At 40.6% G+C, this 26,178-nt stretch overlaps 1 protein-coding gene across 2 annotated transcripts in view; it reads left to right on the top strand.

Moving 5' to 3' along the window:
• DOCK1 (dedicator of cytokinesis 1) overlaps positions 1-26,178 on the top strand; it is a 1,163,810-nt gene that overhangs the window by 80,061 nt on the left and 1,057,571 nt on the right. For both annotated transcript variants that reach the window (XM_085606236.1, XM_085606235.1), the window contains exons 2-4: positions 10,021-10,104; positions 12,853-12,893; positions 22,995-23,050. In XM_085606236.1, coding sequence (XP_085462362.1) covers positions 10,021-10,104; positions 12,853-12,893; positions 22,995-23,050 — 181 coding nt within the window. The remainder of the gene's footprint in view (positions 1-10,020; positions 10,105-12,852; positions 12,894-22,994; positions 23,051-26,178) is intronic.

Here is a 26,178-nt window from a genome sequence, read left to right as displayed (position 1 = left end):
TCCAACATTGATATGAGGGAGAGGTGTGTCTCTAAATAAGATAGGGAACTAATTGAATTGGTGAGCACTGCGGAGGTGTTCGATATGGAAAAATGAACATGTTTTTTTTGTGTGAAAGGAGAGAAGGTCAAATGGAGACGGCGTTTATAGGAATAAAAAACATACATCAATTTGAAAAATGGAACATATTCCAAAAAAGCCTTTATATTGTAATCGAGAGGGATGTCTTCAAGGGTCAGCACATGGATCTCTTTTTATATGCCCTATGATTTAATTAAATAATGTATTCAATCAGTGTATAAAAAGACAACGTAAAAGTAAGCCACACTCCGTCCTTACAGCAGCTTCCCATGCGTCCACTCTTCTACTTCGCCGGTTTCTTAGTTTCCCTGGGGCAATATATTTTCTGCATTTATAAACATGCTGCTATCATTGAATCCCGAATGTAGAGTAGATGCCATTTACAGTGGTTAGGCTGTTCTTGTCTGAAGGCACGAATTGCTTGCTGAGGTCTTTTATGTCTTAGCTTCTCTTTTCTTAAAGCCTGCTTGCCCCTGTAGATTTTGCTTTTCAAAGAATTGCTAGTACAGTGGGTTTGTCTAATGGGTATGTCTTAAAATATGCAGCTTTCCCTTGTAGCAGTCATCTGATGTATTATTTATCCTAGCGTAGTTTTGTTTTTAGAAGACATTTCATGTGGAAAGACACCCCATTACACTGAAATAATGTTCATACAGGTGCAAAGAGGAAAATCCTTTGAGAAATCAGCACTTCAGCAGCCATCAAGCCTGGAAACTAGTAATTACATGCTGCAGCACTTTGCATTGGCTCACTGACACATTTTAGAGGAGAATACTGCTGTGGCCACAGCCCAAGGCACTGTAAATCCCATGGTATTATCTACATTGGCAGAAAACATATCTCCACTTGGCTTCAGTTGCAATCAGATATTAAACAACGGAAGTAGATGAACCACTTAATATCAGAAAGTACAAAATAACACATTTAATATTCACCTTGCAAAATATAGATTTTTTTAGACATTCATGAAGACTTAAGCAATCTGAAACATAGAAATGTGAGTTACTTTCCTTTGCCTCAAGAAAGTGAACGCTGCATATTTGATTTCTGCCAGTGTAACACAATCTGCCATTTTATGGGGCTTCTCTACATCCTTGGCAAAGACAAGTATGTGGCCCAGTTGTGGCCATGAGAGTTAATGCACTCTTTTTTTAATCAAAGCTTGGGGTGTGCACACATATACAATTTATTCACAAAATACTGCTAAATTCAATAAACACTTTGCAAAAATTATACTTTTGGAGTAAAATGTGATTTGCCGGTATTTCTTGTGATTGTAGTTTGACATTTTGAAAGGTTTTGTGTAATGAAAAATGTGTAAATTATGCCCGTTTTTTCCCAGAGTAATTCAAATTTTTTCCGGGCCTCATTAAAACCTTTTTGTCACATTCAAATTAATTGTCTAATTATCTTAGTGAATGGGTGGAGAGTAAAATGTTTATTATATTCTCATCCACCTTGTACTCCTGCACAGAGAATTTTCCATTAAAAGCCCCTGTCCAGCAGCATAAATACTATTGTTTCTTGAAATAACCATGTTTATGATATGCTTTGATTTATTGCTGCAGATCATGTAATTGCCAACTTCTAAAGGAAAGTAGCTGGTATTAACCACTTTTCAAAATAATTCATACCATCCTGCTCATTGTATCTGCAAATTTCAACACATAGTAGAATTTGTTATTGTTAAAACATTGGATTTTGTTTTTCATCATAACCTTGTGAACAATCAAAGATGATAAATTTGCTCTATTTTGATGGCTTCATTTTTAATTCTCTTATGTTTTTATTCTTGCCTGTAAGACAGCACAAGATCTCTAGTTGCGAAAGACCTATTAAGAACTTACAGCTCATCCATTGCTTATAAATGGTTGCGTTTTTCTCACTCATTTGCTTGCCTCTTTTCCAGTGGCTTATTTTCCTGTTCTGGTATTTGACCATCCACTGCATCATACCCTCATACCATCTTTACAATCCTTTTGATTGGATGATTTCCACTGTTCACATTTGGATAAGTACTTTTTCATGTTCATTCAGCACTCCATGAGAGTGCATGTGTTTCTAGCTTTCTCCCTAGGGGGCTTCTTACCCACTCAAGTACACTCTTCTCACTGTGTTGCTTCCCACCCCTAACAACCAGTCGATACAAGCACAACACCAGGGATATTTTTGCTCAAATGTGGCTCAAGAGCATACTATAAAGATTTTATTTTATTTTATGTCCTACATTCCACATATTGCTTGTAATCACTTGCTTTGGCATTGCACTGACTCAGCTGGCATCTGAGACGGAAAGTGTACTTGGCAAGACTCATCTCCTAGAGATCACTTAATCAGCTCCCTTGGCTACTATAGAGGACCAAAGGACCTAGTGGATGAATCTTGGGGAAGTAAATTATGCCTTGGGAAGCATTTCCCATTACATTTTCAGACAACCTTATTCTTTTTAAAATCTGTTAAGTGTTTGGAAAATAAACCATGCCATTTATAAAGATTGAAAATATTGAATTCAGTGTAAGCTTTGAGAGGTTTATAAAAAAATACTTTTTGCAGCAATCATTGGCCGAGCCAACAGCTTAGCATTATAAAGGTGAGACATATTGGCTTTGCCAATGCATGTTGAAAGAAGTTTAAAATCCTGGTCCAGTTTAGAAAAATATTTTCATCCTCTCTGAAGTTAGGGAACTAAGTTAGGTGTGTTGATGTTGCCTGCATTGCTTTCTGACCTAATTTCTAAGTCTCTTAAATTATCTTTTTTAACTATTCTAACCATTTGCCCCCCCCCCCCCCGATGTCTTAATTATGGAATTATCAAATTATGAGATTCCTACATTTGTTTACTTTTGTAGATTAAACTTTATAAACATCACACTATTTGGTGAGTCTTGGGACTACCCTTTTAGGCCAACTCCATCTTTCTCCATGGTTGCATGTCTAACAATTTGTTCTTTTTTACTTTACAGGATTTGTGGCCCTTCTGATTGGATGTTGTTTCACCTTTTGTCCTTTGATTTTTTTAGATATTTCATTTGTGTACGGGAGTGGCATGTCAAATATCTGAGAGTGCCTATCTAATGCGTGTGCTTTCCCTATAGATGTTTGTTCTTGTTCTGTCCTTATTGGGCAATTGATGGATCTCATTGTCCATCTGAAATTTTATTCTCAGTTGCTCTTTCCTTGAGGTTTTTAGTGAGGCTGGTCTCTGATTTCAAAGTTCTATGCAGACCATGAGTTTGTGTAAGTTTGTCTTTATCTTTCCCAGGATGGTACAACAAATAATATTTGGCCTGCCACTAGTTGATACATTCTCTGTGATAACCTACTGCTTTCACTAGTGACATTAATACAAAATGTAATGTTTCATCATGCTTGGCTGGTACATCAGTTTCTCTACTTGACTAATAATCATTATCTCTAGTCTTTTTAGCATAGACTTGAATATGTAGTGGTGAATTCTTGGATGAAGGTGAATATCTGCGTGTATTCAGACTGATTCACAAACAGTTCTTCAAGATTTTCAACAGTGGTAGAGAGCCATTTCTGGTGTTAGTAGAGATGTTCTCCCTGCATATTTAATTACATTGTTAATTGCGCTCCTTAATCTGATCGTTTGTCCAATAGTTCTTATTAATGAATCATATTCTCCTGTTCTCTAGGATGATGGGCCATGATGGATATTTTATAATCTCAAAGGAGTCATTGGTTCAGTGTGAAAGGAAGATCTTGTAGTTGGGCATGCTTTGTCTTATCCTGCAAGCAGATTGGTCTTAACTCCCATATTCTTAATGAGTAGGGCTATTGGAGGTGACTCATATAACGTTTCTGAGCACACCAGCCGATTGTAATCTTAGTAGCTGTGACTGAAACTTTGTTCACAGTTAAGGTAGTTTCATAGGTAGCCTCATATTTTGTATGATGGACGTGCCACATTAAAGTTTTCCAAATGATCTTCATCGATTCTCCTGAGGAAGTTTGTCTGCACAATTTTAGGAACAACAAAAATGAGATCTTTAATTTGTCTATCTTTCTTCCTTCTGATAGATCTCTCAGAGTGATATCAGTTCATGCCCGGAACTATGGGGATGAATCATCTAATTTACTCTATTGTACTCTCCGATTGCTGAAGGCACAGTCTGTAACGTTTCTGATGTTAATGTTGTTAGTGCTGTCCCCACTCCCCAGTCTCACATGGTGGTTGAAAAGGCTGCAAATTACTGCAGTTTGTGATGCTCCTGCCTACGCTTTTGCAAGTTACAAAGGTCTATGGTAGACACAACAAGCCTTGATCTACCTGATATCCTGCAAGCCGCAAAGTCAATCTACTTTTCTGTCTGGGCCGGAGAAGCGATTATTCCACAGCAGCAATAATAATAATAATATAATAATAATCCACATTTGAAAAGCGCGAACAATCACCCGTGAGGGTCTCTAGGCGCTGGGGGCCATCAGGAAGATTAAGCAAGCTATTGCCCAGAGTCACATGGTGCTGGGCTAATCTGCCGCCGTTGCCGGGGATCGAACCGTGATCAGTGGCGGCTCCTCCATACGGGCGTTTGGGTGCCGCCCCCCTGCTTTCTCGCAGTGCGAGAAGGCAGAAACATAAATGGTAATAACTACCATTTATGTTTCTGCCTTCTCGCACTGCGAGAAAGCAGAAGTGCCTGATCGGGGGTGGGCGGTCCTGCTTGAGGGCAGGGGGGAGTGGCTTGCCCAGTGTTGTGCATAGGGACTGTTTGGCCGGCCCTGGGGCCGATCAAACAGTCCGTATGCACAACACTGGGCAAGCCACTCCCCCCATGCCCTCGAGCAGCACCGCCCACGGCGCCCACTCTACATAGCGAAAATGGTCCTGGCTGGGGCGCTCTCTACTGCGCCTCAGCGTTGTGATTGGCAGAGCGGAGGGAGGGAGGCTGCCTTTCATTCATGACGACATGACGACGAGAGCTTCAGGACGGCGGGAGCGGCAGTTTGGACGCATCCAGAAGCTGCGGTGTTGCAGGACGGAGCGGGAGTTGGAACGCATCCAGAAGATGTTGCAGGACGAGGATGGTAAGTTTTATAATATTCTTTCCCACCCGCCTCCACCCCCCGTGACGACCCCCACCCCCATCATGCCGGCCGTTACTGTGAAGTTATGAATGTACAAAACTATTTTAGGCCCTCCTTAGGCCTAAAATAGTTATGTACATTCATTACTATTTTAGACCCTCCGGTGCCGTATCAATGCCAGTCAGGGCCGGCTTTAGGGCGGTGCGATCGGTGCCACCGCACCGGGTGCTGGAATCCTGGGGGCGCCGTGTTTGAAAGTTTATTATGCCTTTGAAGCACCTGCTGCAGCGTTTCTTTCACCCCGCAATTACCAGGCCTCACATAAATGTCAAGATAACTCGTGCCGCCATTGCTTCTAATTCTCATCAAGCCATTCCGTTTCGATAACAAAGAATTGTAAATGGAAGCTTTTTGGAAAAAACTGCCAGAGTGATGGCGCGTTCTTCTGATGGAAACAAAGGTTCATTTCTCAGAATTTCAGCTCTGTGTGGAAGTTGTGTCGCTTGTATTGGCGGATGGAAAAGGCTGCAGCCGAGGAGCGGTGCGCGCGTGAAGGCGTCTACGTCACCTCATACACACACCAATAGACCTTTTCTTCTCTGAGAATATCGTGTGATTAATTATCTTCCTGGAGAGAGAGATCAGCATTTTGTATAGTTGTGGTTTTGACTTAGGTGAAGTTAGTGCAGAGGGTTAATATGCCTGCTGCAGAGAACGTGTACCATGTAGATTACAGATGTAAACAGATCAGCAGGTTACTTGCAATGTATAATTTAAAGTCCTTAGTCCTAATATAGAATAGTGAGGTATTAACTTTCATCCTAGAACTGCATACACGCTGCAAAGTACAGAACATTGATCAATGTTGCAAAAAGGGTTAATTTGGCTAGAAATCGATTCTTATTATTAAAGAAATCTCCCAACTATGCTGTTTCTTTTTCGACTCTGAGTTTGTGCTTCTCCACACCAAGCACTCTTAAACTATGCTGCCTACCAGTATGGATGACATGTGACTCCTACACTTTTAGTCCTTTGGCTTACGTAACATTTCCTACACAGTGATTTACACATGTATGATTGAATGTCTGTGTGTAATATGCATGTGATGCAAAGTGCTCAGACACCCTGCACTGGTATGAGTGGCGCTATATAACTAATTCAATGCATCTGAGAGAGTGTGGTTATGGAGACTTGGTCACTGTTTTCGCCACCCAATCTTTGGCCCTAATGGAGACCTGAGGTGACATATAGTTCATCTTTCTTTGGCAATAAGGTCAGGCGGCTAACGCCAATGTTCCCTTTTCTTTTAAAATAATGCAGTCAGGCTAAATGGATGGCACGGGTGCAAGCAGGAATGAAGCACGATATGGGACAGTTTTAAATGTGTTTAATTATTTCAAGTCTACATATCCTACCTACTTTTATAAATATTCTTGCTTTCTGAAATGTGGTTTAACCTGCATCCTTTGGGCCTTTTTTTTTTGTTCTTCAAAATTTCCTTGGCGTGAGGGTCCTGCAGTTCCCCTTTAGTCAATCAGGCTCGCTATGACACAAAACACATTTAGACCCTTTTTTTACGCCCACCACTTTCAAATGTCACCAGCCACCACTGACCGTGATCCCTAGATTCCGGAGTCAGTCGCCCTGGCCGCGGCGCCACACCTCTTCCCAGCAATCTAGCCGTGAGCAGCACTGCTGCGCCATTACTTGAGTGTTCATCCAGCTATCTTTCCTTTTTATTAGTGTTGGATAAAGCCCATTTTGGTGTTGGCTTTTATTTTGTTTGTAATTCCCTGAGAAAATCAACATTCACTATCTTGATCTAAAACCATTTCTTAAGCTTGCAAAAAAAGTTACTATGGAGCGATCTTTGCTCCATATTACTCAAGGTTGGCAAATCTTTGTGCAATTGAGGGCGCAATCCAGAGATTTATATAATTATATAATTTGTGATAAGCACATACATCTCTTGAAATGGAAGAATGTTACAATTTCTTGTTTTGACTTTGGAATACAACATCAGTGTGATTTACATCGCCTTTAACCCATAACCGTGATTGAGCAACTGACTTGTGGTTTCACTTGGAAGTCATACAAATCGAGTTTATTTTATGATACAACTGCACATTTAGCTGATTTAGTCCTCCAGAGTTAATAGAAAGACGTGTTACTTACTATTACTCTATAGAAAAGCATGAAAGGTTTTACTATACTCTAGTTTGTGTCCAGAATTCTTACTGCTGATGCTCTGGGGTGATACATTATACATGGTATAAAACCTATTTTCCCGGAGTTTATTTTTCCCCGGGCAGACCGGTTCAGAGTTTTCCATCCCTCCATATCACATTCATCTGTTTTAGACATGGTTCAAACTTTGCTTGTGTTGTTCTTTGCAATCCTAAGAAACATAATATCCATGTACGTAAATTCCTCTAGCAGCTATATAATAGACCCGTTGTAAAATATACACTACAATTTTCCTTGGCTAAAGATCGTGAAGATGGCAAACACTTGATGTACCCATAACAGGCAGAATATATAAGTGTGGGCATCGCTGTGCAGTTTGCAAATATGCCTTACTAGGGGTGAACAGAAAGCCTAAAATATCATTTAGTACCATTGGCCAGCACTAGGATTTCAAACTTTAATGAGATGTATATGAAAAGAGAAAATGGATCCCAATAGGATTGGCATGGTTGCAGGTAACAGCTGATGTTAAAGATGATAGCACGATTATTCACATAGACGAAATGTTGTGGCAGCTTGTGCACTATGATCTCTTTGACACTTAACCAGAAAAAAAAGAAACTCGCACAAGAACAGACATGTCATATTTATCGTAATATCATACTTAAACCCTGGAAAGTCAAGTAGCACAGATGCAGGGCCATAGAAACATGCAGGAAGCATATCAGATGCGAGACTGGCTTTTTGTACGTAACATATAACTAGTTGTACGTTTTCTTTCTGGTCAATTCATTTATTTTCAATCAATCAATCAATCGAATAGGATTTGTAAAGCATGGCTTATCACCCGTGAGGGCTGCTGCTATGAGGAACAGTTGAATAGCCAGGTCTTGAGTCCCTTTCGGAACTTTGAGAGAGAGGGTGAGTTTGGAGGTGTAGGGGGAGGCCATTACAGGACTTGGCAGTGAGGTAGGAGAAGGAGCCTCCTCCACTGTTCCTTCAGTGGATGTAGGGGTGTGAGCAAGCGAGAGGGAGGCCGAGTGCAGGCGTCTGGAGGGTAGGTGTAAGTTCTTTTGTCGGTTGATGTAAGCTGGTCCTTGATTGTGGAGGGCTTTGTAGGCATGGATCAACATCTTGGATTTGCATCTCTTTTGAATGGCGAGCCAGCTGAGCTTTTTGAGGCGGGGGTGATGTTGGTCCATTTGGACGGTCGGGAATGAGTCTTGCTGCTGCTCTCTGAATGGTCTGTAGTCTACCCTTCAGGAGGTGATTGGTGATTCCGAAGTAGTGTGTTGCCGTAGTCCAGCCGGCTGGTGACTAGGACTTGGGTGACAGTTCGTCTTGTGTTGACGGGAAGCCATTTAAAGCCATTTAAAGATTTTCTGTAGCATGTGAAGAGTAAGGATGCAGGCAGATGAGACTGCATTAATCTGGCCTTTCATGGTAAGTTTGCTGTCAAGGTTGATGCCAGGGTTGGGGAAAAGTCTGTCGGTGTGGGTGAGAATCCTAGATCAGAGGGCTACCAGGAGTCGTTCCATGGGGAGGTGGTGTTCCCGAAGATCAGCACCTCTGTCTTGTCTGTGTTGAGTTTCAGGCAGTTGTTTCTCATCCAGTCAGCGAAGCTCATCATGCGTCTGTGGAAGTTGACTCTTGTGGTAATGATAACGAGAAGGTGAGCTTGATGTCGTCTATGCAGTATATGATGTTCAGTTTGTGGTATCTGAGCATGTTGGCCAGAGAGTCATGTAGGTGTTGATGAATGTGGGGCTGAGAGACCAGCGTTGAGGGAAGCTGCATATGATTATCTTAGGGTCTGAGGTGAAAGGAGGTAGGAGGACCCTCTGGGTTCTTCCAGTGAGGAAGGAAGAGATCTATTTGATTGCATCACCTTGGATGCCGATGCGAAGAAGCCTCTTGATAAGGGGGTGGTGGTATACATGTTGAACATTACTCAGTGGTCGAGGAGGATCAGGGCTGCTGCTTCTCCCTGGTCGAGGAGGGTTCTGATGTCGTCTGTGGCAGCAATTGGGGACGTTTCGGTGCTGTGGTTGGTGCACTATCCAGATTGGGAGATATCAAGCAGGTTGTTGTTCTCCAGGTGTTTGGTGAGTTGTTGGTTGCTGATCTTTTCGAGGATTTTGGTGGGAAAAGGGAGCAGAGAGATGAGGCGGTAGTTCTTGAGTTCTTTCGGGTCGGTAGACGGTTTCTTGAGAAGGGGTTTAACCTCTGCGTGCTTTATTCTTCGGGTAAGGTGGCTGTTGTGTTGGATGTGTTGAGGGTGGAGGTGAGGCCTATCTGCTTTGCCTCTGGCTGCACTCTGACTTAAGACACTTGTATTTTCAAGGCTGGTGCAGTCGACATTTCTCCAATTCAAAGAGGAAAAAATCGATTAAGAAGAAATGACTCTTGGTAAAAATTGTAATAAGGTCATGATTTCAAATTTGGCATAAATATTTTAGGTTCAAATCACCTTGTAACCGACTGTAAAAAAACATCCACATTTGCACAGTACCGTTAATTGATTTTTATTTAGCATTGATAACCATATAAATCCGACCAAATATGCTAAAGTTAAGGAGAGCAAGTAATAAATCACTGGTTAAAGTAGTAGATTGCAGTGAATAATAGAAGCTACAAATCTACTTTAAAAATATTATGCGCCACTTAGGAATGTCTGCTGATATTTCTTTGCTTCTTTTTCAGCACTTTACAATTATGATGCCAGAAGTGGAGACGAACTTTCTTTACAGATAGGTGACACGGTGCACATACTAGAAATGCACGAAGGTAGGTCATTTTTAATATATCATACCAGTTCTTACAGCACGTTTTGTTTGAAATATTGAAAATTTTCCAGTGCAGAAACTGAAGAGATTTGAGCAGGCAGCTTGGTGTCAGGCAAAAACCTTTTAAGAAGAGCAGCTTTCTTTTTAATGAAAGATGCATGTGCTTCCAGCCTGGGTTGTATGTTGATGAGACAACATCTGTTGGTTGGGAAGGCGGTTTGTTGATGTTCATTACTCGAGGACATCCTTTGAGATCTAGTGCAGGCTGTTTTTCCAGGAACTATTAGCTGCATTTCGTTAGATATTTCAATGTTCTCATATCTCTGCATAAGTATTCCACGCATCTTGCATTGACTGCAAACATGCAGTTGATCTCTTACGTACTGTTTGTATTCTTGTGCTGTTTTGTATTTATTTATTTTCCACTTGCCTTGTTTAACACTTCGCAATTTTGACGTAAGTATTTAATCTGAGTTCATTTGTCTGCTACATTGTTGACCATGAAATGCATTTAAAAATCTATGGTCACCACGCAAAATCCTGTAACAGGACTTTACATACAAACAGGGCCAGACTGGCCGTAGCAGCGTTTCCCCGGTGGGCCGGAAGGATGGGGGCCAGTTTTGAACCCGTCGGGGGCGTTTTTTCTTTTTAATGAGGGGCGTTTTTGCAGCAGTGATGCAAAGTCGGCCCCTTGGAACAAAAGCACAGCAGCAGTGGTCCCGTGCCACCCAAGCGGGCCGGACGGACATAATTGCCAGGGTTGGTTAGCGATCCCAGACCGGCCCTGCATACAAACCAGGAGTATGTGTGAACCTGTCACAGCTTGTACAGGAGAATGCTGCAAATTTCGTGTTTGGCTACTTTGACATGGGAATCAATAGGTGCAATTAGTGTATTATCCTGAACCCTCCTATATTGCTATTAACTGAATTTGTTACTTGCACTTGGAATAACACAACTTTGAAAGATGGCTGTCACTCCTCAGCTATCCTTCGGAATCTGCCATTGTTCGTTCATTTAATTTGACATTGTAGAATAGCTCTCAGACTTTGCTCTAGCCAGTAAGACATAAGATGTGCCCACTAAATAACAGGGGTCAATTCTTACCAAATTGGTTCATGTCTATCAACTCGAAACATTATTTGCCCATGATTAATTTCTCTGTTTTGTAGCTTTTTGATACATAGCCTAAATAAAAGGCTCTTTTGTTGACTAGTGTAAAACTGTTGTATTTTTGTAGTTAGTTGTATTGTTTGTTGTGTATCCACCAGTGCTTGCACCCAGAGTGGTTGCACAGGAGCTCTATGGCCTCATTGGCTTTGACAACCATTGCCAAAGTCAATACAAAGCGAGTTCTGCATGAAAGGGCAACGAGTGGTCATAGGAAATGTCCTGTACCAAAATTCTGCTTCATGCCTCCAAAGGTCATATTCAGCGGTTAACTGCTTTGACCAGATGCCGAAGTAGAGCATTAAAACAAGTAAAAATTAAAATCACAGCTAAAAGTTTGTAAAAGGGAGTTATGGTCCTTGTTCAGAAGAGAAAATAACTTGTTTTTAAATTTCTCCGTTGTACCATAGAAATACCCTTTAAAAAAGTCAGTTGAAAAGGACATTGTTTAGTCTGCAAGACTTAAAATCACTGAAATTGCTAATTTTTATGAGCATTGCACCCATAACCATGCTATGTGAAATGCACTGCTCTAGATTTCACATTTTGGGGCAGAAATATAAAAATAGACTTTTACTATGCAGTGAGATCAAACATAAGTTCAAATTTTAAAGTACTGGTGAACAATGATCTAATCTTCCTTCTATCTAATGTACGTATTTTCAATTTTATTTGTTAAATATTCAGGCCAGTGCAGAAATGTTTTACTTTATTTTCAGTTGATGTTAAAGATTTAATGAAACTTTGTGGATCAATTTTGTTTATTTGTATATCGCAATGACATTCATTAACACCTACATGCACAGACTATTGAGCCAGGTTTGTAGTGTTTCTTGTTGTTTGTTCTTGACAAAGAACAGGAATTTTGTCTTGGCTGAGCTGCGCTTCAGGTAGACGCAGGGCTTCCATATCTGGATGATGTGCAGGCAGTGTTTGATGCATTGGATGTTTGAGGCAGAGTAGACATTAAGGTAGAGTTTTTTTTTATCATCTGCGTGTTGGTGAATCTTGATGCTGTCATCTGAGAGTAGAGCAGCAAGTGGCACCATGTAGAGGCTGAAGATGACAGCAGACCGTATGGAACCCTGGGGTACACCTCATGTGATAGGGATCTTATAATACCTGGAGGCCCCCATGTGAATAAACTGATGTTGGTTGGAAAGGTGAGACGAGAACTACTGAAGGACATTGACAGTGATTCCCATTTGAGACTTCTCGATATGTATGAGCATGGGATAGGTGACAGTGTTGAGGGCAAATGAGAGGTCCAGCATTATCAGGAGGCAGTAATCCTCTTCATCTGCAGCCAAGAGGGCATCTTCTGCATTGTTAGCATGCTGTAGTGGGATCTGACACCAGGCTGGCAGTTGTGTACAGGATTGTTAGCAGTGATGTGTATCTTGCAGAAACATCTGCTGCCCCTCAAAGAATTCCCATGGGCTTGTACCTTTCAGTAACTGAAATTATCTAAAAACGTGTTACAGTACTTTCATTATATGATCTCAGGCATTACCATAATTCATTTAATGTAATATGTGATGTTTGTTTTGATATATAAATTTGCTTTTTTGGATAGGTTGGTACAGAGGCTACACCTTAAGAAAGAAATCTAAAAAGGTATGTATTATTTAGATTCAAGAAAAACTGTGTTTTAGTATAGTAAATGCAATCAACAGAATCCTAGTCTGAGATTATTTTCCTATAGAAAGGAAAAGGAATGTTCTTCGCTTCAGAGAATGGTTACATGCAGTTTTGCTTGGCTTTTTTCAATATAGCATTACTTTTGTCTACTACGATTTGGATGATGTTACCTGATCGAGAAAGGTTTCCTCTGTCATAATGTTCAAATTCTTAGTCTGTTTGAATGGAAAATTAGTTAACAATGTACATTAAACGCAACATCGTGATTGGTGTGTACACACTGCAGGAGCCTTTGTTGTCACAAATCTTTTTCCTCTGAGATATGAACTCCGCAGAATCCAGGTGAAGCAATAATGGATCCACCTCCTGACATCCCCAACTCTGAATATAAACACGAGTCTTAGGGCGATCAGGTGAGAGAAGGGTAGGTAAGGAACAGCGGGGTAAGGAACAGCGGGGAAAGGGAACATGTAAAACAAGACTAATACCATGAATACATAAATACAAGAAGACTACTCTCATTTGGTCTCACTAAATAATTAGTTCTACCTTGATCATGAAACAGAATTCCTCTCTCTCTTCACTCAACTGAGAGTCTTTCTTCCGTCATAACCATTTTTCTATAAGATATAAGGCAACAGATTAACTCACACCTCTGAGGTCACATCTCACCAAAACATTTACCATATCTTCCACAACTCCTACATACCAGCTCTTTGCTACATAAAAAGATAAAGAGAGGATGTCCAAAAACAAAAAGGAAACAAAATAAAATAAGACTACAATGAGCAGAGTCTTAATCCAACAAGGAGTAATTCATGTGTCCCCATAAACTGTTCCAAGAGAATGCTGTATCAAGCAGATTCAAGTAAAGTCGATTTGTTCATAGTTTCACACACAAAATAGGACATAATGAACTCCAGCAGAATTAGCTATTCACTCCATAGCGATGGAGTTCACTTCCAGAATTGCGTAGCCAAACAGAGCAACAGAACCCTCAAAAGAAGAAAAAAGAAATACAGAAAAGCACAGCTCCATACAGCTCTGAATGGCAATGCGTGGTTGGAATTCACCACCGCATTCCACTCGAAATACTCCCACGGCTCCACTGCCACTTCCATAGACTACAGCCAAGCCCAAGAAAGTACGGAGGCCCAGCAAAAATCTAGTCACAGTATGCCTGCCAAAGCAAAGTTAAAGCAGACCAAGTATGTCATCAAAGGAACCGAAGACTGGTTCACTCTCACCGATATCCCCAATGAGATGCAGGAATTCTCCCATGAGCTGGGGATACTCGTGCTTAGCAAAGCAGAACCAAATAGAAGCTAACCCTGGGCTGCCTCCAAGCAGCCATCAGCCTCTCTCAGCCGAGAGAGCGAAACCCCGGAGAAAAGAATTACGCACACCGGTGAGCTTGCGTCAACTGTATAAATGGCCACTTCTCTGGCTCAAGACCTCCTGGGAGTTGTAGTCGTGGCCGCTAGCAGTCAGGAAAGCGCTACCCAACCTGGTTCCTGACATTTGTAGTAACTTCCTTCCCACTTTCGAAGCTTCAGTCTGTCGAACATATCTGTGATCATTAATTTGCCATCACTTTTTTTCTGACATATTTTCCCTGTATTGTAACATCAGACTGATCCTTCTTCTCACTATTAAGACTGTGGCCCCCAAATGGTTAACCATCACACCTAGAGATAGACTAAATGCTTAAAGTGCAGTTTCCTTGCAGCTCTCTTGATGATTCTCCGTCTGTCCAATGCACACGCTGAAGACCTCACACTCACTGAATAGTGTGCCACCTTGTAGAGAGTTTCTATGTCCAAACACAGAAAACTGACATTTCTAAACTTTTTGTAGAAGTTTCAAATTCTTATAAATCCAAACATTTACATGGCTATAACGATTGCAATACAAAACACAAAGTCATTAGTTATGTGAGTTGTTAATTGGAATCACAATTCATTTAAATATTTGGGCAAAAAGATTGGACAGCCAATGGGATTTTTTAGCTTTACAGTCTAGGGAAAGGGGATGTATGGACTCGGGGTGGCATTAAAAGTTAAACCCAGGTTGTCTGCTAATTCAAGAATACTTTAGAAGCTCCAAACTTGCGTCAACTGTATAAATGGCCACTTCTCTGGCTCAAGACCTCCTGGGAGTTGTAGTCGTGGCCGCTAGCAGTCAGGAAAGCGCTACCCAACCTGGTTCCTGACATTTGTAGTAACTTCCTTCCCACTTTCGAAGCTTCAGTCTGTCGAACATATCTGTGATCATTAATTTGCCATCACTTTTTTTCTGACATATTTTCCCTGTATTGTAACATCAGACTGATCCTTCTTCTCACTATTAAGACTGTGGCCCCCAAATGGTTAACCATCACACCTAGAGATAGACTAAATGCTTAAAGTGCAGTTTCCTTGCAGCTCTCTTGATGATTCTCCGTCTGTCCAATGCACACGCTGAAGACCTCACACTCACTGAATAGTGTGCCACCTTGTAGAGAGTTTCTATGTCCAAACACAGAAAACTGACATTTCTAAACTTTTTGTAGAAGTTTCAAATTCTTATAAATCCAAACATTTACATGGCTATAACGATTGCAATACAAAACACAAAGTCATTAGTTATGTGAGTTGTTAATTGGAATCACAATTCATTTAAATATTTGGGCAAAAAGATTGGACAGCCAATGGGATTTTTTAGCTTTACAGTCTAGGGAAAGGGGATGTATGGACTCGGGGTGGCATTAAAAGTTAAACCCAGGTTGTCTGCTAATTCAAGAATACTTTAGAAGCTCCAAACTTGCGTCAACTGTATAAATGGCCACTTCTCTGGCTCAAGACCTCCTGGGAGTTGTAGTCGTGGCCGCTAGCAGTCAGGAAAGCGCTACCCAACCTGGTTCCTGACATTTGTAGTAACTGCCTTCCCACTTTCGAAGCTTCAGTCTGTCGAACATATCTGTGATCATTAATTTGCCATCACTTTTTTTCTGACATATTTTCCCTGTATTGTAACATCAGACTGATCCTTCTTCTCACTATTAAGACTGTGGCCCCCAAATGGTTAACCATCACACCTAGAGATAGACTAAATGCTTAAAGTGCAGTTTCCTTGCAGCTCTCTTGATGATTCTCCGTCTGTCCAATGCACACGCTGAAGACCTCACACTCACTGAATAGTGTGCCACCTTGTAGAGAGTTTCTATGTCCAAACACAGAAAACTGACATTTCTAAACTTTTTGTAGAAGTTTCAAATTCTTATAAATCCAAACATTTACATGGCTATAACGATTGCAATACAAAACACAAAGTCATTAGTTATGTGAGTTGTTAATTGGAATCACAATTCATTTAAATATTTGGGCAAAAAGATTGGACAGCCAATGGGATTTTTTAGCTTTACAGTCTAGGGAAAGGGGATGTATGGACTCGGGGTGGCATTAAAAGTTAAACCCAGGTTGTCTGCTAATTCAAGAATACTTTAGAAGCTCCAAACTTAAATTTCATATTTTAAATGCAATGCAAATGATGGTGGTCTTTTAATTTTTGTCTTGCTTTGGTTTTGTCTTTTTCTGGATATAAAAACTGAAAAGCGCCAGATGGGAGGGAACGTAAACAAACATAACCTCTCTGACCATCAGTAAGCAGTATTCTGTTCTCATGCAACTAAGCAGCACCATTTTAATGTTGCAGCTCTTCATTTTTTGCTTCACTCTTTTAAAAAAACCAAGGCTCTTAATTGTAAACCTGACATCCCAACAATTTGAAAAACCTTGCACAGTAGCAATCCCTGTGGCGGGTAGTTCAGCCGAAGTAGTAATAATTGTATCACAGTTCAAATGAGGTGAGAGTGTCCTGTTCCTTAAAAAGTGTTTAGCAGATTTGGGTGATGTGGTGAATTTATTTCTAGTAAGTTTTTTTTTTTTCATTTATTCATGCAGCTCTGGAAGGTTTTACTACCACTTGTATTTACTTAATTACTAATTCATATAGGTGTTTTGAGGTGTAGTGACATCTAAAACACTGATGTTGCAATACATGTTTCCATTTGAAATAACTTGCAATGATGTACCAGGTACTCCAAATTGCTATGTTATGAGTTATCAGCACAGCTGTAATTGTCTCCTCGGTATTTTAATAATATAAATCACTGGCTTGAACAGCTACAGCCAGGCGCACTGTTTGGCTCCTCTGAACAAGTGACCATCACAACCACGCTGAGTGAGAGGCCTTAGCTGTCATTAGTTCAGCATGCCCTACACAGTGAAACAGCTTTTGGGTTTTATTTCCCTGTGAGAGCACACTACCTTTATATTTAGTCACCTTTTTTTTATACATAAGCACCCTGCCCTATGGGTTTACAAGGCACATTTGAGTGTTGTGTGAATACATAAAAATAGGCTTTTTTCTACATAGTCAAGAGAGTTTTGCCATGTGTCACTGTATTGCATTCAAATTGCAATCCAGACACGCCATGCTGCTCCTGGCAGACATATTTTATGTGGGTGATGTAAGTACACACTGCAGCCAACACCCATGACATTTAACTTAAGTTGAACTGTGGTCCATTTGCCAGAACCCCAGTGCACCACAATCTTAGCTGTCTTAATCCTCAACCAGTGGATCCGTTTTCCTGGTGAGCATACGTGTCCATTTTGCTAGGCAGCGGCACTGAATATAAGAGTCGGCAGTGTCCCTTTAATGGAAGATGTGTTAGTTTTGTTTGCTGTCTTTAATATATTTTATAATTGTACACATATTTTGGCACTAAATACGTTCTTGGATATAAAGTTATAAAATGTCCTCATTTTAAGAGCTGGTGTATACATCTTCTTAATCATACCTATAGCCTGGCCACTGGCAGGCCAAGTGCCCTTAAAAGCGGCGCCTATCAGAACCATCAACCCTGTCAGAGCAGCTGACTGAGGCAGTGATAAGAAAGATGCTTGAGCAGAACACACGCTGCACATTTCCTGCCTCACTCTGTATGCATCCCCCTCTTTCTTCTAACTCAATTTCATTTGTCTTTTTAAATTACCTTTGCTATTTTTCATTATTGTTGCCTCATAGCTCAACCTAATCCTTCCTGACAGCAGCTTATTACTCTAACCTTAAGCATCCCGTTTGTTCCCACAGAGTGTCCATCATTTCGCATGCATACGCTCCTCGCCCACTTTCTCTTCTTACAAGGACAGCGCTGCCTCTTCCTTGTCGTACAATGCTGGACTTTATGAACCTACTTAAACCGCACAAAGGCCTTTCTTTTCCTTAATGACCATTTTTTTGCACACCTCATAAGGTTTTTAAAGACGCCACCCGGGTTCAAAGCAGAAGAAACGAATATGAACATTAAAAGATTATGAAAAGTATTCTAAAGAGAATGGATGTCGGTGATTAAACATTCAAATATTTCGATGTAACATTTTTTTCTACATCAAAATGTAGTTGACATGTGGGTAATAGAATTAGTGTAAGCAGCACAGCCAGATGTCCTAAGACACAGTTAAAAGATATATTCTCTTAATGTTTTAAAGCGGCATTTGTGCTTTATTAAGGACTATTAGTGTAAAAGAGAAGTTATAGTGGGCTTGTATGATATTGTTTCATGCCAAAGGAAGTCTTTCGACCCCAAATTCCTCATGTGACATGCCTGAAATACATATCAAAACAATACACATTCCTCAATTTGTATCTACATGGACTACAAAAACGTCACTGTCTCCCTTAATTTGCGTTTTTTTGTCAGTATTTAAACTGTCCACTGTGTAGAGCTCTGTTACCCCGTTCAGGGTCTTAAGGCACTATGGGGCACATGCATCAAGCTTTTCACCGGTCGCAAACTGTCCAATTTGCAGAATCAGCCCGTTTGCGACCGGTAAAAAGCCATTTGCGATGCATCAAACCAGAAATGCATTCGTAAAATAGGTAATTGCAATTTTTGAGATTACCTATTTTGCAAATGCATTTAGGGAATCGCAATTTGTGATTCCCTAAAGGCAATGCATGAAGCATCTCAAAAATGTGACTTTGCATTAAGGATTCCCAAATTACGATCAACTTCAAGTTGATAGTAATTTGCAAATCCTTAAAAAAATACACAAAATTGAATTTTTCAAAGTGCCATGTTGCACATACACATGCCCTTAGGGCATGTCTGTGTGCCACATGTGTACACTTACCTTTTTTGGGGGTGCATCAGGGGGGCCTTAGGCCCCCTAGCACCCTTGCAATTGCATTCACAATTTGCAATTACCTATTTGGTAATCACAAATTGTGAATGTTCCCCCATTCACTTCTATGGGCCTCAAGGCCCATAGGAATGAATGGAAATGCATTCCCTGGTAGCGAATCGCAATTAGCGATTTGCGATTCCTTCATGCATAAGGAATTGCGACTCCGAAATAGCGATTCCTTTAAAACCGCTATTAAGGAATCGCAATTCCTTATCTTGATGCATGTGCCCCTTTATCAAGAAGCTAGAATAAATGACTACACATTAATTAAAAGTGCAGAGCATGAAATAAATAACTACAGAACTACACCAAAGTTAGTTACAGGCAGGAGCGCTTTTTGTCACATTAATGGAGGCTGCAGCTTACAGAGGAGCAAGACTAGTACTGTTCATGGGAGTAAAATGTAATGCTACAAATTGTTCTGCTAATATTCCTGCTGAGTCCTGAAAGCTGATGCTGCTTAAATTATTCCACTTGACCTCACAGCACTGAGTACTGAGGCAGAAGTCATAATCGCTACACGTAATGATGTGATAATGCAAATGTTACAGACAATAATTTATTTGCTCAGAGCCAGTACTGGTTGCAGCAAATGCGGAATTCATAGAAGATGTATCTGCCTGAAATGAGTAGTGGGTCATCGGGCTACATCAAAGGAGTAAACCAGGTAGCAGAGTTTAACGGAAAGTTGCCTTTAACAGTTATTTGGCTTCTCTTTTTTGCCTTAAGTTTATCAAGTAAGCATTTACAGTTCCGCACCAGTGAAGTTTCTCAGAAATACCACTCCTTCTGGTAATCTATACAAGTCTTCAGTATGCATAGGACATTTTTATGACATAAAATAAAATGATTTTGAGGTAATTTAGATGTTTCTGAGGTGCCAAATCATAACTACAGCCTTTGAATGCTGCCACCTCCACTTTTTTGTATTTTTCTGGAGCCTGTTTTAAAAAAAAACATTTGTACTCTGTGTAGTTTACCACTTCTAAAAATTAGGAAAGAAGTGGTGCTCCCATGTGCTGTACATTGGTATTCCCTGTTTGGCCTATTTGTCTGCCCTATATGTCCATCATAAATAGGGCCTGCTGTGCACCTTTGGCTTCTGAGGTTAAATGTCATGAGTGTTGGCTGCAGTGTGTATTTATGTCACCCACATTTAGGATAAAAATATATGTCTGCCAGGAGCAGCATGGTGTGTCTGAGTTGCAGGTTAAATGCACTGCAGTGACACATGGTAAAACTGCCATGACCATATAGAAAAAAGCCTATTTTTGTATAATCACAAGACACTTGTTAAATGGGGAACGTTGCCTATGTATACAAAAATAAGTGACTCTAAATATAAGGGTAGTGTGCTTTCAAAGTGAAATAAAACTCAAAAGCTGTGTACGGCAAGCTACACCTTTCCCTGATCAGGCCGGGATGGAATAAAATCTTGTGCCAGTGCAAGAAAAATGTTACTTCCTACATAATTTCAAAAATCTGATTTAAAGGTGAAATCTGACTTTTGATAACTTGAGTGGAAAGGTAACTTTGTAAAAATGTACTTTAGACTGATTGAGCCAGATCTAGCTTTAAACCAGTTCTGCCACATATCTCTTCTCAAGAGTTGGAATACACAGTCTTGACTGGGAGAGTTAACGTTCTCTGGCTAAGAGTATAAAAGCCTGTCTCTGATCTCAGGAAGCGCAAATGGATGTTAACTGCTGATACTTAGTAGAGATTTGCCACATGGGAGTGGACAGGAAATATTAGGAGAACAAAGGCCAGATTGGGTACAACCTCTTTTGACTTGGAGATGCCAAGGAGGGCTTCTCCCGTTTATTCCCAAGATCCTTCTAGGCACCCAAGCTCCAGTCACAGTATGAGAGAGAACCAGTTTTGCCCTTGTAAGAAGGGGGGAGATCTATCTGAATACACGCTAGATTAGGGAAGTGTCTAAGGAGCTCAAGAAAGGCTTGCTTGGTGATGGAATAAGTTTGTCAAATAGAAGCATGGGCTCTAGGGTAATTTTAGAGAAAGGCAAAGTGGAATTACTACAAATGGAGGTGGAGGCACCTCAGTCACTACCACCTCAGTACATTCTTGGACGATATATCTGAAGAAGTTTGTGCTGCAAGAAGGCTTAAGGCTCCTGTTGGAAGAAGAAGACTCGCACAAGGACTCGGTGACTCAAGGTCTCCTGACTCTTGCTGGCACCCATGGACTGGATCTGTGCTCCAAGGATCAAGTGGTCGGCCTCCTGTTTACTTGCTTCAGGGACCCAAAAAGCAGAAGAACTCCTGTTTCAAAAAGGGCCTGGCAAACCACAGACCCTGCAGCGGATCTGGCTGAAGATAGACCTAGAGATGTTTTTCACCTGTGGGATCAGTGAGAGGTTGGAGTTGAAGATAACTCCTACGTTTTTTTGTCAGAAAAGAGGATGATCCGTGAAATGTATTAGAGGCAAAGGTGCCCAGTAACCAACATTAACCTTGGATTCATTAAAGCATTTTTTTTTATTTTTTAAATATTTTTATTGGTTTTTCATCACATCACCAAGCAGTTAATGCAGTATTAATAGTACTCCGTAGTCCTCATATCAACAGCCCCCGTTAGTCAGCAGTCCCACTGTACATCATTGTCATGATCATGTGAAGCGTATGGATTCATTAAAGCATAGCAGACTTTGATGCATCCAGCTTTAGACTTGTGCTAGGCAGTCTGTGAGGTTCTGAAATTTGCCAGGATTTTCTATTAATCTGATATGTATGTGAGTGTCATCAGCGACCATCGGACCTCCCACACTAGAGCTCAATGTGGATCAAGTGTACCATGTAAACATAAGTGATTGGTGACATCACATCTTTAGAAGGAGTAAACTCAGCATAGGTTCAGCAACATAGTGCTCTACCTATTGGCAGGAAGGGGAAACTAAGAGCATTTGTTATGATTGCCAAATTTAGGAAATAAATCCTTGCTCAGCAGTTACACCAAAATAATCTAATTTTGCATTTAAGTAACAGTTGGATGGTTCTCACCTGTCATATTAGTCATCTGAAAAAGATAGTGCAGAACCAATGTTATAATTAAGAAACCTATAAATGATCTTTAAATAAATGATCTGAGATACCTGGTTGTAGACACACCCTCTGAATTTGTGGCTAGACTTGGTGGTCTTAAAGTTTACTTGTTCTTGCTGCCTGCAATATGCTAATAGTGGTACATAATTGCCCATGAGAGACTTGGTCTTCTGACTGTAGTGTCTCAGAGATTCCAGAAGTCAAGCCAGCAGTTCAAACCTCTGCTACTTACCAGGTATCCAAATTCTTAGTGTGCACAATACACTGCCAGCGATCTCTTTTGCCGCCTTTCTTCATTCGTTATTGACACTTTCAACATTTTCAGAGCTCGGTCCTTGCCCAGTATGGTTTTCTCTAAATGAGGAATAACTAGTGTTATTCCATTAAGTGGGGCATCCATACAGACTACTTTCAGGTACAAAGTTGAACCATTTAGTCATAGTAGTTCTCAATGTGCACTCCATCTCAATAGACTTGCTAACATTCTCCATAGGTGAAGAGCCTGAATATGTACCGTAGCAATAATCTTACACATGGTCTTAATTGGTGCAAGACGAAGTACTGATATTTCATTGTACTATGCATTTTAAATTACACTCTTGACTGATGTAGACTTAAGTTTGTATCCGCAAAATGTGCTCCTTGTGGAAAGAAGTTACATTTTTTATTGTGGGCTAGGTGTTAGCATATGCATTTCATTGGAACATACTTTTTCAAAGCTTGTTGTGGTTGCAAAAAAAGTACATCAGATTTAACTTGTTTCTTTTCTTAATGATCCCTAGGGCATATTTCCTGCATCTTACGTACACCTGAAAGAAGCAATAGTCGAAGGAAAGGGGTAAGATTAGACTGGATTCTCTCATTAGTTGATTCAGACATATTTATCTATTCTCAACATATATAATGACAGATATGAAGGAATTGTACACTAGGAAATATATTTTAGATGATGAGCCCGTACCAATCGACATTTTAATGATTGATTTTTCTTTCTGAACAATTAAATATCTTGTTCATCTATTTAAATAGAAATTTTTAGGGACTTTTTGTAATAGTTTTTTTTTTTTTTGCATCTATTATACTCAGTCACATTTTTGTATCAAGTTCGTGTATGGTATTTTCTTCCTGTTGTTTGTGGTTCTATTGTAATATCCCTGAAATGACGGCAGCTGGCAGGAGCTGCATCTTCCTGTTGATCTGTGTCCAATTCACATTTGAGAATGTGTTGGCTACTGAGGCCGCTTGCTGTTCTGGAAGGGCTCCTCACCAGCTGCAAGTGTCCTCAGAATGCATGTTTTCAAAGGAGCTGGGGAAAGGGTGTTCCTTTTCATTGGCTAGGGATCTGGCCTTGATTGCACGTTTAGTGCCAAGAGATTAAGTACACAGAGGGATTGGCATTGGTTTGAAGATATTTCCCTCACTCTTCACAAAGATGTCTCGGTATCTTGAGAACCGCTGTTTCGCCATTGTTGTTTTTAATCTGAGTGAGGGATAATTTAAGAGCAAGCAAAATAAGTGAAATTATGGCAGCACCCTGTCTAAATATAGAGTTTACATGTGTAGCGCACTGGGCCTGAGGATGTGTATGAGACAGAGAGTTTAAAGAAATTTGTAAACCGAGAGAGAGATGTGGTTACTTCAAAAGAGATCTATGCAAGGATCAGAGGAAAGACACAGTAAGAGAGGAACAACTAGTGTCAATTGGAAAGAGTGCTTGAAGATAAAGATCACAGCTCATTTCTCCTAACCCAGCAGAGACCTCATTGCATCCTCACCTGGTGTCCTAGGCCTTCAAAGGTATCACACTGTGCTGATGTGCTTTCAAGGGGGCCTGCTAATAACAGCGAGGGCTTGACTGGCATGTCATGCTGTGCTGGTACTTATCACATTCCTGCCATCTGGAGCTTCCAAATGCCAGACTCTTCCGCAGGTGTGGAAAATCACCTTTCACTGCGGAGTGAAAGGATACATTTTCTGAATAATCGATTTGTGTTTATAATGCACGTTGTCCTTTTCCCTTGGATCACACAGAAATCTGTGATTGTCTCCCATCCCTTAAAACAAATCCAAGCCCCATTTATGTAGTTTTAGTTTTATTCCTTGTTTATCCACTAATTAAAATGTATGTACAATCTGCTTTTATGTATCTGTCTCCATGATATGTTCGTCGTACTTGTCAACGACAGCTCTGAGGAAACTGAATATTTGAGCACCGTTAGCAGGAAATGGTATCTCCTGGAAAGAAGGAGATGTTAGCTCTGAAACGGACACCAGCCCTGGTCCATGTCCTGTCTGATTGGTCAACCCTTAGAATGGAAAAGCTCAGAAAGGGGGGCATAAAGGGCTGAAACAGAAACCTTTGCCACCCCTCAGTGAAACGTAAGTGCACGCAATATGAAACTATGATAGTTAATTCCATATCCTAATTAAATTATTTATTATTGCTTTCTGTCAATTCCTTTTACATGCCTTTAGATATAAGTTAAAAAGACCATCACTCAATACACAGTTAAGGGTTTGTAAAAATAGAGCGATTTTAGGAGTGGCATGGCTGTTAGTAATCACCGGTATAAACCTATTGTGGATTGAAACTAATCATAAGGGGCCTTCAAGCAAAATTAATAATTCAGTGTATGGCCCACGGGGACTTGCCCGCGTGTTTTTCATTTTGAATTTTGTCCGTCTTCGTTGTTAACATTGTCGTCCAGTTGAAAGTAGATGCGTTTTTTTCGCTGTTTTTTTCCTGTTCTTCAAGACTCTCACGTTGAAGGACGCTTGCTTCAGTCTGCACCTTGTTTCCTTACTGAACATGAGACCCTTCATTCAAAAGTCTCTCAAAATATGTCTCGCTATGATGACCTTATTGTAGTTTGATAGCAGAAAAAGACATCACTTCATCACACCTCATAGTGCCACAGCTTCTCAAAGCTTGGAGATGTTTACGTTTCCAGATTGCTTTGTACAGCGGCATTGCCTACGGCTACTCATCCATCACTCTGATGGGCCCCTTTTTTCAGCCGCCTGAAGGATGTTTCTTGCCTCAGGGATTGTATACACAGCTCATTTAAAGGGCCAGTGGATGTAGAATTTTGTGATAAGAAAAAGCACCTAGGTCAGTGAAATTGCACTATTGGAAATGTACGGCTAGGGGTGGCAGATTGAGCGTTAGAGGGGGTTAATTTTGTAAAATGCAGTAACCTCCCAAAGGAAGCGTCTTACTCTCCAGAGGCAGAATGGGAAGGCAACACACCGACATTTCATGGAAGATAAGAAACAGTGTAAAAGTTAAATGTCATATGTGCAATAAATGGCATGATTAACTCTACCAGACTATAAAGTTGGTGTAAACCCATAATAAGGCATTTTAGCCATCTGATGTAACCCTAAGAATTTATGACTATTCTAGGTTTCATGGGATAGTCTTGCAATTCATTCTGTATCTTAAAAAAGTAAGACATCTACTATATAAATAGGATTGCCCCTAGAGAGCTGATTTATTACTTGTCTAAGCCCTACTTTGTGAACCAGCCCTTACTTTGCAGAACTCAGCTTCTTCCTCCATGAAGTCATGATTCTGTAACGTTCGCTAACAATCGTGGACTAGCTGCCTATTGTATAGTGATTTTTTTTCATTTACCACGGATCTACTGTTATGTAGGGCCACCTTTCAAGTCAATAAACGTTCGAGAGAGGTAAGCCTTAAGATTGGGGAGGAACTCAACCCGTGTTCGATCAAAGGGGAAGAATCTTTGGATCTGTAGTAGATTCACCGCTTACACTATTTCTGTCGCGGGTATGCATCATTATAAGTGCAGTTGAGTATATGTTGAGCACAAACCCAAATGGGGAAAGGCAACATTTTCTGTAAAATGTGGAGTACCTCAGCAGTGGGGCACCCTGACCCGAGCAATGCAAACTGACTTAGGCTGTTTGTGAGTTTGCCCAACACAAGGGTACTCTGGATGC

Source organism: Triturus cristatus, chromosome 1_2 (genome assembly GCF_964204655.1).
Source record: "Triturus cristatus chromosome 1_2, aTriCri1.1, whole genome shotgun sequence".
In the NCBI taxonomy this organism is placed as follows: Eukaryota; Metazoa; Chordata; class Amphibia; order Caudata; family Salamandridae; genus Triturus; species Triturus cristatus.
Note: the sequence above shows the minus strand (reverse complement) of the source record. Positions and strands in the feature narration are given on the sequence as shown.